We start from the raw sequence: 17970 nt of genomic DNA, 5'->3' as shown, positions 1-17970 counted from the left end.
TCAGATGCGTTCCCGGTCTTAACAGGTTAATTTTCCTATACTTTTTATTTTGATTGGCTCCTTCTTCATATGTGTTTCCGGGTTCACATCTGCTGCCAAGCTTATCAGACGATAAGCTATGGGAAAATGAACTGGAGATGGGTACGCCACCTTCAGACTACAGTTATGAACAGAAACTATACTGTTGACTACTGTCTATGCTTGCACATTGGCGCTAAATCTAACACACTCATTATTAATTTGATTTGCTGCAGATGTGATGCTTACTAGCTCGTCATGTATTAATCTGCTGTAGTTTTTTAACCTGAACCTCATGCCCCTTCATGCCCTAAAAAAAAACTTTGTTGCACAACGAATAGCGGGAAAAAGTCGTTCTACAAGCTCAACAATGCATAGCATTGAAACACATTGTGATGTTGTATATCTGCTTTTGGCAGTTTTCGGCCTGTAATGACCAAATTAGCGACATCTGGTCGGAAGTGGTTAAAGGGAGACTAGGTAACTTTGAGCCTAAATTAAAAGAAAAAATATATATATATATTTATATTTATTTTGCATTTTTTCCAGCTATGCAGGTGTATTTTTCTGCAGAAAGACGCATCCCTCTGGCTGTATTTAGGTTTTGTTCCACTGTTTATGTTGACATCCCTTTGCAGGGACTGAAAAGTCTGTGGGGGGCTCGGGGGGGCTCGGGCCGGAGCTCTTAGTTGATCCCAGTTTGAACTTCAAAGGGGTTTTGCATTGAGTTGATTGAAAGGGCCATAAAAAGTGTCAACCTCGTTAGTGCTCTCTCTTTGATACCTGTCAGAGGGGGGAGGGGGGGGGGGGTGTGTGTGTACAAACACAGATCTGTGAAGTTACCTAGTATCCCTTTAAAGATCTGTTCAGCTCATGATTAGACCTGTCACAATGATTACATCATCGCCTAATCGCAATTAGTTGAGATAATCGCAATAATCTTTTGCATAATCATCGTAATCATCATAATCATTTCCATGTTGAAAAATGACTATGTATTTTCAAACATAAAAAAAAAAGTGGAAATAGGAGATCTACACGCCCAAAACGTGACGCGTTTTTTCACGAAGTGATGCGCTTTGAGCTTGTAGATCGCTTATCATATAAAGTATAAAGTTATAAAATCATGTAAGTTATTTGTCATATCTGCCCTGTGCATCTTTTCTTTACGAAGCCTAAAAGACGAACGGAAATGTAATTTTTATTCATAATGTTTGACGACGAATTAACTCAACTGAGTGCCAGAATTATTTCTGGCTATGTTGTCCCAGTGCCAGAGATTTTTTCAAAGTAAAAAAAAAGTGCTTAGGAAGCGAGATACAGCCTTTTTCAAGTTAAACAAGGAGTGGATGGAGCTGCAAATCTTCAGATAATGATATCTTGGGTACTGAAATTCTTTTTTTTAAACTTTTTTTTCCAAAAACACGTCAAGCACGTTGTAGGCCTGTCCCCGACTAAGGATTTGTATAGTCGAATCTGATTGGCGACTAATTGCCAATAGTCGACTGGCAGTCGACTAAGGACACACCCCTTTTTTTTTTGCATGATTCAACAGAGATTGTCAGTGGAATCAGTCTGATTCGATGCCAATCTCTCAGTCAAATCATGCAAAAAATATGTTATGCAATAGAGGAACATTCCATTTGGGCTGTAGGGGCGCTTAGTGTCTGATTTAACATATACTTGCTTGGTTTCTCCCAATAAATCATGATGTATATCCTATTTTTGGCAAACTATTAGTTAATTAATATAAAAAACTAGGCCAATCTCTCAGTCGAATAATATTTTTTTTATAATTCGACTAAGAGGATTGGCAGTCGACTCAGACACCCCTCGACTAATTAGTCGACTATTCGACTACTAGAGGTCAGGCCTACGTTGTGCCATAGCGGTGAACCACGTCAATGGCACTCAATGAGTTAAAACAAATTAAAAAATCATAATCGTGACAGCCCCTACTCAAGAGAGTATGGATATTGACCGTTTTGAAAGGAGGCTGCGGATTGGGCATGAATAATGGATGGCCAACCATCTGTCAGAATGATGCCGTCACACACACACAGACCCAGTGAAGCGCGGCCATCTGGACTGATCTGCTGTGTTTGTGTCAATAGGTGGTACCATGCCAACCTGTCCAGGAGCCACGCTGAGAACATGCTGATGAGGGTGCCACGTGACGGAGCCTTCCTCGTCAGGAAGAGGACGGAAACCAGCTCCTTCGCCATCTCCTTCAGGTGATTATCCTCTGTCTGTCTGTCTGTCTGTCTGTCTCTCTAAATGATCTGTTTAGTAATAATGGCATACATTAGGGATGCAAGAAATCTAAAAATGTTCCGACGATTTTGTCACAGGCCTATCACAAATATCTGTTTTGACAGATATGATGTCCGATGTGCGCCGATATTAAAAGGATCCCTGGCCAATAAGCCTTAATACATCATATTGCCCTCTATAACAACAAAAAACTAAACGTTAAATATGTTATTTATTTTAGAAACGGTTCATATTTGCCGGACCCAGGGGGTCTGGCTTACATGAGGCTTTGTACCTGTTTTCTCCATACATGGGCATGGTCACTTTGTCCTTAGGCCCCAGCCATAAAAGTCTGTCCCCCTTTCGTCCATACATGGGCATGTTTTGTACCTGTTTTCTCCATACATGGGCAAAAAACAGGTTTTGGTCACTTTGTCCTTAGGCCCCACCGCCCCAGCCATAAAAGTCTGTCCCCCTTTCGTCCATACATGGGCATAGACACAGGCTGACACGTCATGTGAAGTCTGGGTCTTGTTTACTCAAGAGGGGCAATGCCCGTCACAAGTTTATGATGTCATTTGTCCATGTGTGGTCTAGCCCTATGGAATTTATGGAATGCATGTTTAAAATATTGATTTGATGCTCATATTAGGAAGTATTTTATTTTCACATGCATCCCATAAATTCTATAGGGCTAGACCCATAGAGTTAAAAAATAATAGAGAGGGCACCCGAAATCCCCTCCCATCCACTTGCATTGAGTTGCTCACCCAGCGCATGAGGCGAATTCACCCCTCCTTCCGGGTTGGAAAGTGTGATGGGCGTAGCCTATTTGGGGCCACTGTGATACGTTCCGCGTCACAGAAGTGACCGTTTTACGTCACAGAGATACGCGGCCCCGTGCGCAAGCTTGTGCGCAAGCTTGTGAGTCGAGCCCATTGGTCGAAACCGTTTTCGCTCGTACATTGTGGCCCCGTCCGTTTAAGCTGCAGTACCTATGAATGGCCAGCATGTCCAATTAGCTTCAATGCAACCACTGGGTTCTGGGGGCTTGGCTAGACCACACATGGACAAATGACATCCTCAACTTGCGACGGGCATTGGCCCTCTTGAGTGAAATATGAACTATTTCTAAAATAAATAACATATTTAAGGTGTTTTTAATTTTACATTTTAGTTATAGAGGACCATTATAACGTATTAAGGCATATTTGACTTATCAGCCAGGGATGCTTTTAAAAATGGCATGATGCAGTTTAATCTAATTTTAATTAATGACAGAATTGTCACCTGTCACCACTAGAGACCTGTGTTCACCTAATTTGGGATGTACAGTACAACTAATAGGCTCTGTGCATAACTGTAGTCCCTAGTTTCCAGAAGGTAGCATACCCATTTCCTTTTACTGTTCAGTGTCCACATGACATCTTCATAATGTGCGTCCGGTTCAGATCTGCTGCAGAACCAATCAAACACAGCTAGCGGACAATGAACCGAAATGGGAAACCCAGTGACTACAGTTACAGTATGCACAGAGCCTATTATTTACATTGACTGCAGAAGAGCACTTCTTTTCACCTTTAACACATTGACTGCCAATCACGTAGATCTACGCGAACCGCTTTAAAGCCGCCACGTGCCAATCGCGTAGATCTACTACATTTTTTTTTTTTTTTTTTTTACCTTTTTTTTTTTCCAATTTCACCCAAAGACCAAGGAGATATGATTACCGGTAGTTAATATCCACTTCCTTGTTAACTTAAAACTTAAAAATGCTGTATTTCGGCTCCTGAGTACTTTTGTTTTTCCAATGAAAAACTCTGGCAATGGCTAAAAAAATATGAAATAATTCTGGCAGTCAATGTGTTAATGGACATGAAATACTGTAGTTCCTTGTTTTAAGGCTTTGCTTGGCTGTGAATGAATGGTCTTTGAGTCTGTCTTGCTGAAAGCAGTGTAGTAAGGTCAGCTATAACGCTCCAAGTGTAACTGGGATGTTAAGGTAGGCTGATTCCTTTTACTTTTTGATTTATTTTCGTTTTCTGTTCTGAGGAATCTGAACACACACACACACACACACACACACACACACACACACACACACACACACACACACACACACACACACACACACACACACACCACTGAATCAGAACACTGCTGTGTGTGTGTGTGTGTGTGTGTGTGTGGTAGGAGAGGGGTGACTGTGTAAGCATTAGTCAGACAGTGGATCTGCTGTTGATGCAGATTCCTCAGAACATAAAACCAAACCCTCCTTAACATCCCAGTCCCTGTAAAAAATAATGACAACGGCTGTCCTTATTGTCGATTGGATTGAAGTTGTATAGGTGTTTCTATAGGCGTTGTGTTGCATAGCTCTTCTACTGTACAAGCAAGTCAGTGCATCCACTAGGTGGTTTCAGAGGTTTAAAGACTTTATGTATTGTGAAGACTGAACCAGACCAACACTCGGAGACAGTATTTGCGAAGGCCTCACATGGCGTTTTATTGATATATATGGCACAGTGGAAGGGGGGGGAATCCCCTGCTACCATTGGAGTGAAGAAATAAACAAATAATAATAATAAACACAACTTCTTCTTATGGTGACTGAATTGTCCGTGCGTTTCTCCTTCATGCACTTTGTGCTGGTTTCCATTCCACGGGCATTGTCCATATCCGTCACTGTCGGGTCCTATGTTGCCTGTAACAGAAAGACTATAATTAGGCTCTGAAATTACACCAAGAAATGAGGAGGAGAATAAGTGGAGGTTCGCTTACCGCCTGAGCACCTGTCTGGTCAACGTGGAGAGTCAGTGAACACTGAGGCAGAGACGGTGCGCTCCCCAGCCGGGCAAAACGCAGGTGCGCTCAAATCAGGTCCATTCCACAGGTAGATTGGCATGTAGCGTCCCTCGACGACTCAGCCCAGCTGGGGGCGTGGCCTGCTTAGCCCCACTGACTCTCCTTGTTGAGGTGCTTACCTGACAGGCGGTTGCCTAGCGACACTCCACAGTATAAAACAATACACCATTGCATTGATATTCAAAATAAAATTAGCTTTTGAATACGTGACCGCATCCCTATTCTGCTGCGAACATTTGCCGAAACCGACTTTTGTTGTGACACGTTGTGAACTTATAGTGTAGATTGACTATTTAACCCATTAAGACCTGGAACCTGTGTCACTTTAGATTTCTTTGGCTATTCAAAAATAGCAGATATACAAGCTCAGTGCCGTGCTATGAGCTTGTAGATCTGCTATTTTTGAGAAATCTTGAAAAAATCTTTTTTTGATTTTTTTTTTTCAAAAAATGTTAGGATTTAGAAGAAAAAAAAAAGAATCGCCTCAGGTCTTAATGGGTTAAAAAAGTAGCACAATAAGTATAGAACTCTATTTTTAAAAGTGGGGCAGCGCTGGCCGATAGTGGTTAAGGCGCATACTACATGTAGGCTCTAATGCTGCCTGACGGCAAGTCGCAGGTTTGATTCCCGAGCCCGACGACCTTTGTTTGCTACGTGTCACTCCCTGTCTCTCTCCCAGCTGTTCCCTGTCTCTCTCCACTGTGTACTATCAATAAAGGTAGAAAAGCCCTAAAAATATATATGTATTCCAGTACTTCAACTCGAAATTGGTTAATGTTTTCTAAAATTGGCATATAAAATGTGCATATAACAGTTTTTCAGAAATACACAAAGACGGTAGCATGTGCATCTTTTACATTATTGTAACTAAACCATTAAAGACGTGGTGAAATGAAAAATATATTTTTCACACTTTTAGGAAAAAAGTCCCTAACATTGAATTTTTAATTACTTCCTGTAAACGCAAAATAGAGAATAAATGAATATTACACCCATACTACTGTAGGTATCCTCTGAAATTTAGTTACTATGGGCAGGGTTTGTATGACAATATAGCCTTTGCAACAGATTTTGTTCTTGTTTTTTTTATAAATATATATGTTTTTTTATATTTGATTTTATCCTAAATTATTTGAATATTCGATTATTCTGACCCATCCCTAATTTCCATTTCCATGTTACTGAATGCCTAAGCAGTAAGCAGTGTGGAACATAAAGACTGTGGCGTTATTGTGGTGGCGGTGTCTTCTTCACAGGGCGGAGGGTAAGATCAAGCACTGTCGGGTACAGCAGGAGGGTCAGACCGTGGTGCTGGGCACGTCGGAGTTCGACAGCCTGGTAGATCTCATCAGCTACTACGAGAAGCACCCGCTGTACCGCAAGATGAGGCTACGCTACCCCATCAACGAGGACACACTGGAGAAGATCGGCACTGCTGTGAGTAGCTGCGCACTGCGCCGTTAGGCAGTGGTGGAAAAAGTACTCAAATGTTTTATACTTAAGTAAAAGTATAAATACTGCGATGTAGAGATACTCTGATACAAGGAAAAGTCCAGAATTCAAAATTTACTTGAGTAAAAGTACAAAAGTATTGGCATCAAAATGTACTTAAAGTACCAAAAGTAGAAAGAACTGATTATGCAGAATGTTGCATTTCACAAGTTTTCAAAAATCTTTTGAAAATAGCCGATCTACAAGCTCACAATGCGTCGCACATGTTTTGTAATAATAAAAACCTACAAAGTAACTAGTAACTAAAGTTTTCAAATATTTGTAGTAGAGTAAAAGTACAATATTTGCCTCTGAGATGTAGCGCCGCGCCTCCGCCCAAGTGGAGCATACTATGAAACTCTGCTCGGCTTGTGAGTGTGTGTGTGTGTGTCTGTGTTCATGCACTGCCTAGTAGAGGGCCAGAGGGCGCCAGAGATGCACTGCCTAGTAGAGGGCCAGAGGGCGCCAGAGTGCAGGAATTTAGACACAGCCTGCAAAACACACACACACACACACACACACACACACACACACACACACACACACACACACACACACACACACACACACACGTAAATACACAATATTTCCGAGCTGCGTTCGCTTCCAGCGTTCGCGCGTCTTACTTGTGGAGTAGAAGTGAAAGTACTGAAAATTGGAAACACTCCAGTAAAGTAAAAGTACCTCAAAATTGTACTTAAGTACAGTACTTGAGTAAATGTTCTTAGTTACTTTACACCACTGGCGTTAGGGCTGTCACGAATATGACATTTTACTTGCCGATTAATTGTCACTCAAATCATTGTGATTTAAAGGTTGAATTGTGTTTTTTTTTTGTCGTTGAGCATTGGAACATTATGAATAGAAATTACATTTCTGTTTGGCCTTTAGGCTTCGTAAAGATAAGTTGCACAATAACATACATATTGAATAGTGGAAAATAATAATAGTGAAAATAGCAGATCTACAAGCTCTAAACAGTCGATGCGTTTTGAGCTTGTAGATCTGCTGTTTCCACTAATTTTGAAAATGTAAAAATGTATGAACATTTTTAACATGGAAATGATTATAACGATTATGCAAAAGATTATTGTGATAATCACGAATAATTGCGATTATGTAATGACTGTGACAGGCCTACGGAGTATGACACGTTTGTTCTATCGGTGTAAATCTTATTTATTATTAATATAATAACAGTTTGGAAAAAATAACTAGAACCATTGCACATTGTATTCTGCTCCCAAAAAGTACAACAAAAACCTCCTTTAAGTCCAAGCTGCTGTTTGTCCTACAGGAACCAGACTATGGCTCTCTGTACGAGGGGAGGAATCCAGGCTTTTATGTGGAGGCCAATCAAATGCCTACATTCAAGGTGAGTGTCATTCATTGCGTACAGCAGTAAGTTTGAATTTTTACAAAACGTGGTTACAGGGTTCCCACGGTCATGAAATTCCTGGAAATATTTTGAAATTAGAAAAAACTTATTGCAGTCCTGGAAAAGGTTTGGAATTTATCAAAGGTCATGGAAAAAGATTTGGTGATGCATTGTTTTTGGCTATTGATTTTGTTAATAAAAAACATTTTCCTCAACAATCAACAGTAATTGAAAGCTGAGTGTATAAAGGCGCAGAGCTTTTGTGTCTTTGTGCTTTTTCTTAACCGTTCTTAACCCTTCACTCGCCAGTGCACGGTGAAGGCCATGTACGAGTACAAAGCGCAGAGGGATGACGAGCTCTCCTTCATCAAGAGCGCCGTCATCTCTAATGTGGACAAACAGGAGGGAGGATGGTGAGTGACAGGCACAACAACGCTCAATCCAGTGTTGATTTTCACAGCAAATTTTGATTTACTTTTAGTCATAGTCTTTTGTATAAAATTCCATTTAGTTTTAGTCATCTGAAATGTTTTAGTTTTTGTCTAGTTTTAGTCGACTAAATATCATAAGATTATAGTCGACTAAATCTACAGTGGATTTAGTCGACTAAAATGTATTTTGGCGGTGCCTTGATGGCGTTGTAATGGCTGATTTTACACTTGGTTGCATGCTGAAAGAGCTTGTAGATCTGCTATTTTCAGAGCGCAACACCCGAGCGCAACCAAACATAAAATGACTTGTCTTTTAGTTCTACTGGATCTCTTCTCCACTAGATCCCCCACTAACATTTTAGTCTAGTTTTTATTTGTTGACGAAATTGTCAGTATATTTAGTCTTAGTTTTAGTCATCATAGCTTAGTTTTTATTTAGTTTTCGTCAGTGAAAAAAAGGTAGTCGACGAACATTTTTTGTCATAGTTTTAGTCGACGAAATCAACACTGGCTCGATCACCGACTGACTCTTGCCCCATAGACCAATCTGGTGTATTCCTATTGCACCAGCAAATACCGGCTCTAAGGCTCGAAACGTCACGTCCCATGGTGTAAACAAAGGAACCAATACATTTAAAAAAGAAAGGAGATCCGAGCACTCAAAAGAGGTTAAGTTAAAACAAAGGTTATTTGAGTGCTATATTCTATATTCTATAAGTCTATATTCCAACTGATCCTAGAAGCACCTTCAACCTACCTTAAGACATTTTTATCTCCTGTGAGCACCCGGCTGGCTGTGTTTTTTTCTTTCTCCGCAATACATTTTAAACTGTGGAGCATGATCCAGTTTGCAGACTTCTGCCCCAATTATTATCAGTTTAGCATCACATTTAAAACGCACTTTTTCACCTCTTCTCTTCTGTGGTCTCAGGTGGAAGGGTGACTGTGGAGGGAAGAAGCAGCTGTGGTTTCCTGCCAACTACGTGGAGGAGATCAGCGCATCATTGGTGGAGCCTGACAGATCGGTGAGCATCAATATCGAATCATTTCATCATAAATATTTTGTCCCCCATTCCATTGCACTTGCTTATGTGAAATTTGTTAGTCTAGTGTGGCCACTGCTGCCTCCCACCATTTTCAAATGTTTCCGGTCATACAGTCTGGAGCACGGAAGCTCTGATCATGAGTCAAATATAAAGCGGATGTGAAGCCTCCTCCCCACTTCTGTTTCGTCTTTACAGTCGTGCAAATTTGTCCTAATATAACCCATTAACACATTGACTGCCAATCACGTAGATCTACGCAAACCGCTTTAAAGCCGCCACGTGCCAATCGCGTAGATCTACGTGAAGTGAAAAAAAAAAAGAAAAAAAAAAAAGGTTTTTTTTTCCAATTTCACCCAAAGACCAAGGAGATATGATTAGTTGAAGATCTAGACTCCTATCCACTTCCTTGTTAACTCATTCAGTGCCAATGACGTCGCAGACGTCACGTTTTTCATAAGCCCAGAGTGCCAATGACGTCTGAGACGTCATGAAAAAAAAAAAACTCTAAAAAAATATATTTTCTTTTTTTTTTTTTTTTTTTTTGAAAAAAAAGGTTCAGAACCCAAGATATGATGATTTGAAGATTTGCTGCTCCATTCACTTCTTGTTTAACTTCTTACTGAAAAGGCTGTATCTCGGCTCCAAAGCACTTTTTTTTACAATGTATTTTTGGCCTTGGCACAGGGGTGATATAGCCAGAAATATTTTTGGCACTTAATGAGTTAACTTAAAACTTAAAAATGCTGTATTTCGGCTCCTGAGTACTTTTTTTTTCCAATGAAAAACTCTGGCACTGGCTAAAAAAATATGAAAATAATTCTGGCAGTTAATGTGTTAAGACCTGAGGCAATTCTTTAAAATGTTTTCTAAATCCTAACAGTTTTTTGAAAAAAATGAAAAAAAAAATGTTTAAGATCTTTCAAAAATAGCAGATCTACAAGCTCATAGCGCGACACTCGGTGCTGCGCTATGAGCTTGTATATCTGCTATTTTTGAATAGCCAAAGAAATCTAAAGTGACACAGATGCGTTCCAGGTCTTAATGGGATAAATCAAAGTCATCTAAGCATTTAATAGCTTGCTGCTTAGCAGAAATGTAAATTAAAAAATTAAATGTGAAGATATTTGAAAATATATGTTCGTGAACGGAAATGACAAACAGATGCCAACTTCTGTCACTCTGATTTGGGGATGTGTAGTTCCAGACTCTCTCTCTCTCTATATATATATATATATATATATATATATATATATATAGCATTCGGAGATTGTGGAATAGTTGTCTGCTGGCTCTGCAAGACTAGAAATGTGTCCTCTGCATTTACGCAGTGGTTCTTCTCAACCTAAATATTTTCCAGTCCGCACCCCATGGCAGCTCCCACTTTGAAAACCCCTGCATTAGCAACACAAGAATGATGTAGCTCAGGGGTCTTCAACAGGGGGTCCGGGACCCCTAGAGGGTCCTCAGAGTTACTATAGAGGGGCCGCCAAATTGTTGTGTGATATGATTTTTTTTACATTAACCACTTGAACTCTAGCATCCCTTTTCTGAGGAGAACAAAAATAGCAGATCTACAAGCTCGCAACGCCTCGCGCTGCGAGGCGTTGTGAGCTAGTAGATCGGCTGTCTATCTCTCAGTAATTAACACACCTTCCCACCATGATAACGGGGAACAGCAGGTTTACAAAGTGGACGGTGTTGTTTTGCAGGAGATGACAGAGAACAGCCCTCTGGGAGATCTGCTCAGAGGAAGTGTCGACGTCTCTTCCTGTCAGATCGGTGAGTGGCCCCGCCCCTTCCTGCCCTGCTTCAGAGCTCTGAGGGCAACCACACACACACACACACACACACACACACACATACCAGTGTTGTATAGTAACTAAGAACATTTACTCAAGTACTATACTTCAGTACAATCTTCAGGTATTTTTACTTCACTGGAGTATTTACAATTTTCAATACTTTTACTTCTACTCCACTACATCTCAGAGGCAAATATTGTACTTTTACTCCACTACAATTATTTGAAAATTTTAGTTACAAGTTACTTTTCAGATATAAATTATGATATTATGAAACATAGATTAACCACTTCAGCCCTATTTTATACCTAGGCTATTTGAAAATAGCAGATCGACAAGCTCACAACGTGTCGCATCGCAACGCGTTGTGAGCTTGTAGATCTGCTATTTTCAAACATCTTAGTACTTTTACTTTTGGTACTTTAAGTACGTTTTGATAGCAATACTTTTGTACTTTTACTCAAGTTTAATTCCAGACTTTTACTTGTAACAGAGTACTTCTACATTGCAGTTATTCCTTTTACTTAAGTAAAACACTTGAGTACTTTTTCCACTACTGACACACACACGCACACGCACACGCACACGCACACACACACACACACACACACACACACACACACACACGCGCACACACACACGTATACATACATCAGTGCTGTCGGGCTAAAACCTTGTATCCATCCATTAGTAACCATATTTAAACTACTTAAGTTTTCTTTTCGTAAATGAATGCCACTCTTTGTTATATAAGAGTGCCAAAAAAAGTGAGCTTGTAGATCTGCTATATTAGCTATTTAAAAAAAAAAAATTGTTTCGTAAACATTTAACCCATTTAGACCTGAGGCCGATTCTAAAAACACCTTTCTGAAAAACTTCAAATATTCATTCAAAAATTACAACAGCTGTTTGTTGCTACATACTGTACATAGCAACAAGAACCCCAAAAGGGGTTCCCGTCCTGAAAGGTACAGTTACAATACAAATAGGGGTTCCCGCCCCCCAATAAATGTAAAGGATTTACAAGAGCCTATGACTAAATAATAACTACATTGGATCCATTGGAACACAGGTTATTTTTTGCCATATCCTGAAAGATAACGTTTTTTTTTTTGGACATACAAGGTTTCCACCTGACAGACAGTATTGAGATCATTTCTGCCCTCTTCTCTTTTTTCCCCCTTTTTTCCTGCTCACTTTAAACCAAATTAGCACTTGTAAAATGTCATCTCTTCATTACAGCTCTATTATACATTTTTCTGGCTTTATTTTAATGAATTCCTCTGACTTTTTTTTCTCTTGGTGCAGACTATTTATTGACCCCCCCCCCTCCTCCATTTAGTCAATAAAGGTCCATTAGTATTGGCATTGGCAGCTGCTGCCATGCACCACTCTGTCCATGGCCAACTACTGTCTGTCCTTCCAAATGGCTCTTTGGCTCCATCTAGTGGTGACACAACACTAGGCGTTCAATCGTCTCCTCATCTTATCATCATAATTGTTATATTATTCATTTTATGTTCATCGGTGGTGGAAGAAGTATTCAGATTTTTTTTTTTTTTTTAAAGAAGAAGAAATACCACAATGTAGAAACACTCTGTTACAAGTAAAAGTCCTGTGTTTTAACGGTAGCTCTGCTATTTTTGCTATTTTTCTAACCTTGTTGAATCTTGCCCCCTGACTAATCCATAAAATAAAAAATGGGTTAAAGCAGGTTTTAAAACCTGCTTATATATTATATATATTATTTTTTTTCAAGCGAACATTTGTAAAATATTTTGTTCCAGGGACCTCCAGAAGCAAAGATTTGAGTGAAAAATATGTGTATTCAGATTTTTCTAAAATAGCAGATCTAAAGCTCGTAGCGCGGCACTCGGTGCCACGCTATGAGCTTGTAGATCTGCTATTTTTGAATAGTATAAAAGAAGTATAAAATAATGGTTATAGCTAAAAATCTAAAATGACACGGTATGCGTTCCCGGTCTTAATGGGTTCAAAACTCATTATAAAAGTCAAAAGTCCCAGTTCATAACGCTCCCTCTTGCTCTTGGCAGTGGTTCGTCCGGACGGGAAGGGCAGCAGACCTCACGTGTTCTCTCTGGTACCGGCCACGTCTCCGCGGGCCGGCCAGGTGCTGGACATCTCCGCCAACAGCCTGGAAGAGCTGAAGGAGTGGGTGCTGAAGATCCGCGAGGTCACCATGACGTCCGAGGCTAAGGTACGGCGTACCGTGATTCTCAACCTTTTTAAAAAATGTTTACGGATCCATTTTGGTTCCATTTTGTACACACTCAGAACTTACAGGCCCGTAAGGGTGGTGGTTCCTGGACACCACATTGAGAACCAGTTGTGTGTTGTGTCCGTTTTTACACTTGTATGCCAATAATGAAACATCTTTGTGTACCTCTGCTCAGCTGGAAGAAGGGAAGATGATGGAGAGGAGGAAAAAGATTGCACTGGAACTGTCCGACCTGGTCATCTACTGTAGACCTGTGCCTTTTGATGAGGACAGTAAGTACACATAAACACTGACCTGGTCATCTATACAGCCAACCTACTAAATGTAGATGGGCGTTTTTGAAAACCTTTTATTTATTTATCGCATTTTCTTTTTTTTCGCCACGTAATGCCATGACATGCCCAAAACAAAGATGCCAGGTTGAAGGTGGAAAAAAATAGATTTTTCAAGTTGATTTGAAATCGTTGCACTTTTTGACAAAAATACCGGTCAAAACTCGGGAATCGGTGGTCTACGACTCTCCAAACGCGGGATCGGACCCACAAATCTGGCATCGGGTCGGGCTTTGCTTCAGACATGCTACTAGCTTGTTCTATTACACAAACATACTCAACTCATGTGACTATTTACCTTGTCGTTGACACATTCATTGCCAGGCATTAATGAATCCACCTCGGCCAGCGTTTTTACCTTATTTTTGACGAATCACTGAGAGCCAGGACGCCACGTTTTGTACACGGATGTAAACAAAGGCTGTCTGGGGGGAGGGAGAGAGGAACAAATACATTTTTACCACGATTGTCCATTCTGTTGTAATCGGCAGTTGAATATGGCTCGTTTTCACAGAAAAAAAAGAAGAAATCCGAGCTAGATGTGTTTTTCTACATAAGAGTGGATGGACTGACTGCTTTTGGGATGACGCTTCTGGGATCTCTGCTTCTATGATTCTCTCGGAGTCAAGGGATCATCCGTAGGTTAGGAAAGAGCACCCTCTAGTGTAATGTCTAAAAAAGATTATAATAATTTAAAGGCTGTATATATGTCCTTTCAAATCCAACAAGGCAGGCAATGTGTTAATTGACTAGAACTCATGTTTACTCTGCTTTCACTACGATTCCACATGTGTAAAGTCGCTCTGGATATTAAGACCTGAGGCCGCTTCAAAAAAAAATCTAAATCCTAATAGTTTTTCGGAAAGAAATATAAAAAAATCATTTTCACGATTTTTCAAAAATAGCAGATCTACAAGCTCATAGCGCGGCACTCGGTGCCGCGCTATGAGCTTGTATATCTGCTATTTTTTAATAGCCAAAGAAATCTAAAGTGACACAGATGCGTTCCAGGTCTTAATGGGTTAAGAGCGCCTTGCCTAAAACGCCTCTAAAATTGTCACACCTGTAGAGATCGGCACGGGGCGGGCCTGCTCCCGGGACATGTCGTCCTTCCCCGAGACCAAGGCGGAGAAGTACGTCAACAAGATCAAGGGCAAGAAGTTCCTGCAGTACAACTGGCTGCAGCTGTCCAGGATCTACCCGCGCGGCCAGAGGCTGGACTCCTCCAACTACGACCCGCTCCCCATGTGGCTCTGTGGCTCACAGCTGGTGGCGCTCAACTTCCAGACCGCAGGTGTGTGTGTGTGTGTGTGTGTGTGTGTGTGTGTGTGTGTGTGCAAGGATCAAAAGCAAAACGGGATTCTCAACCTTTCTGAATTTCAAAAAGGACTCTGTCTCTGTTCGGGTGGAAACCTCCATATTACTTTTCGGGATTCGAAAGTAAGCAGATCTACAAGCTCGAAACGCGGCCCGAAGCGACGCGTTTTCGAGCTTGTTGGATCTGCTGCTTTTGATGCTTTTGTGTGACGCTGTAGTGCAGGGGTCTTCAACAGGGGGTCCGGGGGGGTCCTCAAGAGTTATTATAGGTGGTCCGCCAAATCTTTGTGTGATAGGATTCTCAGGGGAGTGAGGGTAACATTAGCCAAAAATAGCCGATTTACAACTTGTAGATTGGCTATTTTTGGCAAAGACGTTTGGTGTAGAGGGAAAAAAAGAGCAGACCAAGTACAGAGCCAATGGTCAAGTTTAGTATTGAGGCTTTAAGTGGTTAATGTCTGAAAATACACATTAACATGAATTAATAGAGACGCTAATGTGTAAGAAATAAACAAAAAACATACATTTATACAACATATAGATAGTGCACCCAGGTCTATGAATCCATCTGCGGCGGCAGTGGCTCAGGGGTAGAGTGGCCGGTAGAGCGGCCGGATGGGAGCCGCGAGGTTTCCAGTTCGATCCCGGGGCTCCCCCAGAGTTAGTGTCGAAGTGTCCTTGAGCAAGACGCTGAACCTCATAATTGCTCCTGATGAGCAGGTTGGTGTCTTAAGTATGGTTTCCTCCACCATCTGTGTGTGAATGTGTGAATGTAAGGCACTATCTATGTAAAGCGCTTTGGGTAAAGGCGCTATATAAATGCATTTACCATTTTACCAGCTATGAAATCTATGAAAAAGTTTATTCTGCAACACAATTCTATACAATATGTAGTGTTTTTTTTTTTTACATTAACCACTTGAACCCTAGCATCCCTTTTCTGAGGAGAACTTTAGCCAAAAATAGCAGATCTACAAGCTCACAACGCCTCGCAGCGCGAGGCGTTGTGAGCTTGTAGATCTGCTATTTTTGGCAAAGAGGTATAGGTGTAGAGGGGAAAAAAAGATTAGACCAAGTAAAAAAAAAAGTTTAATCTGAAACACAATTTTATAAAATACAGGGGGTCCCTGTTTCATCTCTCTCTCAGCTAGGGGGTCTTTGGGCTGAAAAACGCTGAAGACCCCTGCTGTAGCAGTGTGATCAAGTAGGGCGTTAGACTATGGAGATAAGAGGTTTCTACCCCGAGAGCAACGATAGACGAGAGGATTCACACGCCCCCCCCCCCCCTCTCTGTCCCACCGCAGACAAGCCCATGCAGATGAACCAGGCGCTCTTCATGCTGAACGGGCGGAGTGGCTACGTCCTGCAGCCGCCCATCATGAGGGACGACACCTTGCGGTTCGACCCCTTTGACCGACAGACACTACGGGACGTCGAAATCCTCACCCTGGTCATAGAGGTATATAGACCCCCTACACCCTGTACATAGAGGTATATAGACCCCCTACACCCTGTACATAGAGGTATATAGACCCCCTACACCCTGTACTGTGTGTGTGTGTGTGTGTGTGTGTGTGTCCATATTCAAAGCCATATGCATGCGTGGGCATTTAGCTTGAATGGCTGCAGCGGTGCAAAGGAGAGAGACTTGAGTGAAAGGTGTACTCTGTGTTCGTTCACCTCCTCTTCCAGGTGTTGGGAGCGCGGCACCTGCCCAAGCACGGCCGGGGCATCGTGTGCCCGCTGATCGAGATCGAGGTGTGCGGGGCGGACTACGACAGTGCCAAGCAGAAGACCGACTCAGAAGGTGAGAATAGGTTTTTTTACAAATTTCCTCCCAGGTTTTTGCAGGCAGGAACGGGTCGTTTTTGCCAGCAAGGCTGGTGGATACATCAACAGCTGAAACAAAAGATGGATCAAGAACCACAACCAATGGAACAACGACATGAAATTATCGAAGAACAGTGCAGGGGGAACTAATTGGGGGAAAAAATGTAATACCATTTAAGTCCTCTACAATTCATCGTACTCCAAACAGCGAATATACAAATACAAGCTTATAGTGACACGTGGTGAGCTTGTCATTTTGGAAAGCTTTCACCCATAATGACATGTCCAGTGTGGTTAACAGCATTCTACCACTGTTAATGACAGGGTTTCAAGTCACAGACCACACAGCGTTGGAGTACTAGAGATACTACCTCTTTGGGGGCGAATGACATGGCCATAAAGAAATGTCATAAAAGTCATAAAGATTTAATTCAGAGCGGAGGCCATTTTTATTATATAGACTCAGGTTTATGATACCGGCTCAGTGGCCTTGTGGTTATGGAATGTCCGCCCAGAGACTGGGAGATGGGTGGTGTGCAGTTCCCGGTCGGGTCATCATACCAGAGACTATAAAAATGGGGGGGGGGGGTAAAGTCAGTGGTGGAAAGTAAGTAAGTACATTTACTCAAGTAATGTACTTAAGTACAACTTTGAGGTATTTTTTACTTTACTGGAGTATTTCCAGTTTTCAGTACTTTTACTTCTACTCCACTGCATCTCAGAGGCAAATATTATACTTTTTTTTACTCCACTACAATTATTTGAAAACTTTAGTTACTTTGCAGATATAAATTATTATTTTATAAAACGTACATTAACCACTTTAGCCCTATCTTATACATAAGCTATTTGAAAATAGCAGATCTACAAGCTCACAACGCGTCGCATCGCGACGCGTTGTGGGCTTGTAGATCGGCTATTTTCAAACATTTTAGCACTTTTACTTTTGGTACTTTACGTATAATTTC

At 41.2% G+C, this 17970-nt stretch overlaps 1 protein-coding gene across 1 annotated transcript in view; it reads left to right on the top strand.

Moving 5' to 3' along the window:
* Nucleotides 1-17970, top strand: part of plcg1 (phospholipase C, gamma 1) — an 87661-nt gene that overhangs the window by 54244 nt on the left and 15447 nt on the right. Inside the window, exons 19-29 of the mRNA XM_080443533.1 lie at nucleotides 2133-2252; nucleotides 6393-6573; nucleotides 7925-8002; nucleotides 8315-8418; nucleotides 9368-9461; nucleotides 11192-11261; nucleotides 13339-13502; nucleotides 13699-13795; nucleotides 14925-15149; nucleotides 16477-16631; nucleotides 16865-16979. Of these exons, the coding sequence (XP_080299659.1) occupies nucleotides 2133-2252; nucleotides 6393-6573; nucleotides 7925-8002; nucleotides 8315-8418; nucleotides 9368-9461; nucleotides 11192-11261; nucleotides 13339-13502; nucleotides 13699-13795; nucleotides 14925-15149; nucleotides 16477-16631; nucleotides 16865-16979 (1403 nt within the window). The remainder of the gene's footprint in view (nucleotides 1-2132; nucleotides 2253-6392; nucleotides 6574-7924; nucleotides 8003-8314; nucleotides 8419-9367; nucleotides 9462-11191; nucleotides 11262-13338; nucleotides 13503-13698; nucleotides 13796-14924; nucleotides 15150-16476; nucleotides 16632-16864; nucleotides 16980-17970) is intronic.

Source organism: Gymnoscopelus braueri (assembly GCF_963280865.1).
Source record: "Gymnoscopelus braueri genome assembly, chromosome: 12".
NCBI lineage: Eukaryota > Metazoa > Chordata > Actinopteri > Myctophiformes > Myctophidae > Gymnoscopelus > Gymnoscopelus braueri.
Note: the sequence above shows the minus strand (reverse complement) of the source record. Positions and strands in the feature narration are given on the sequence as shown.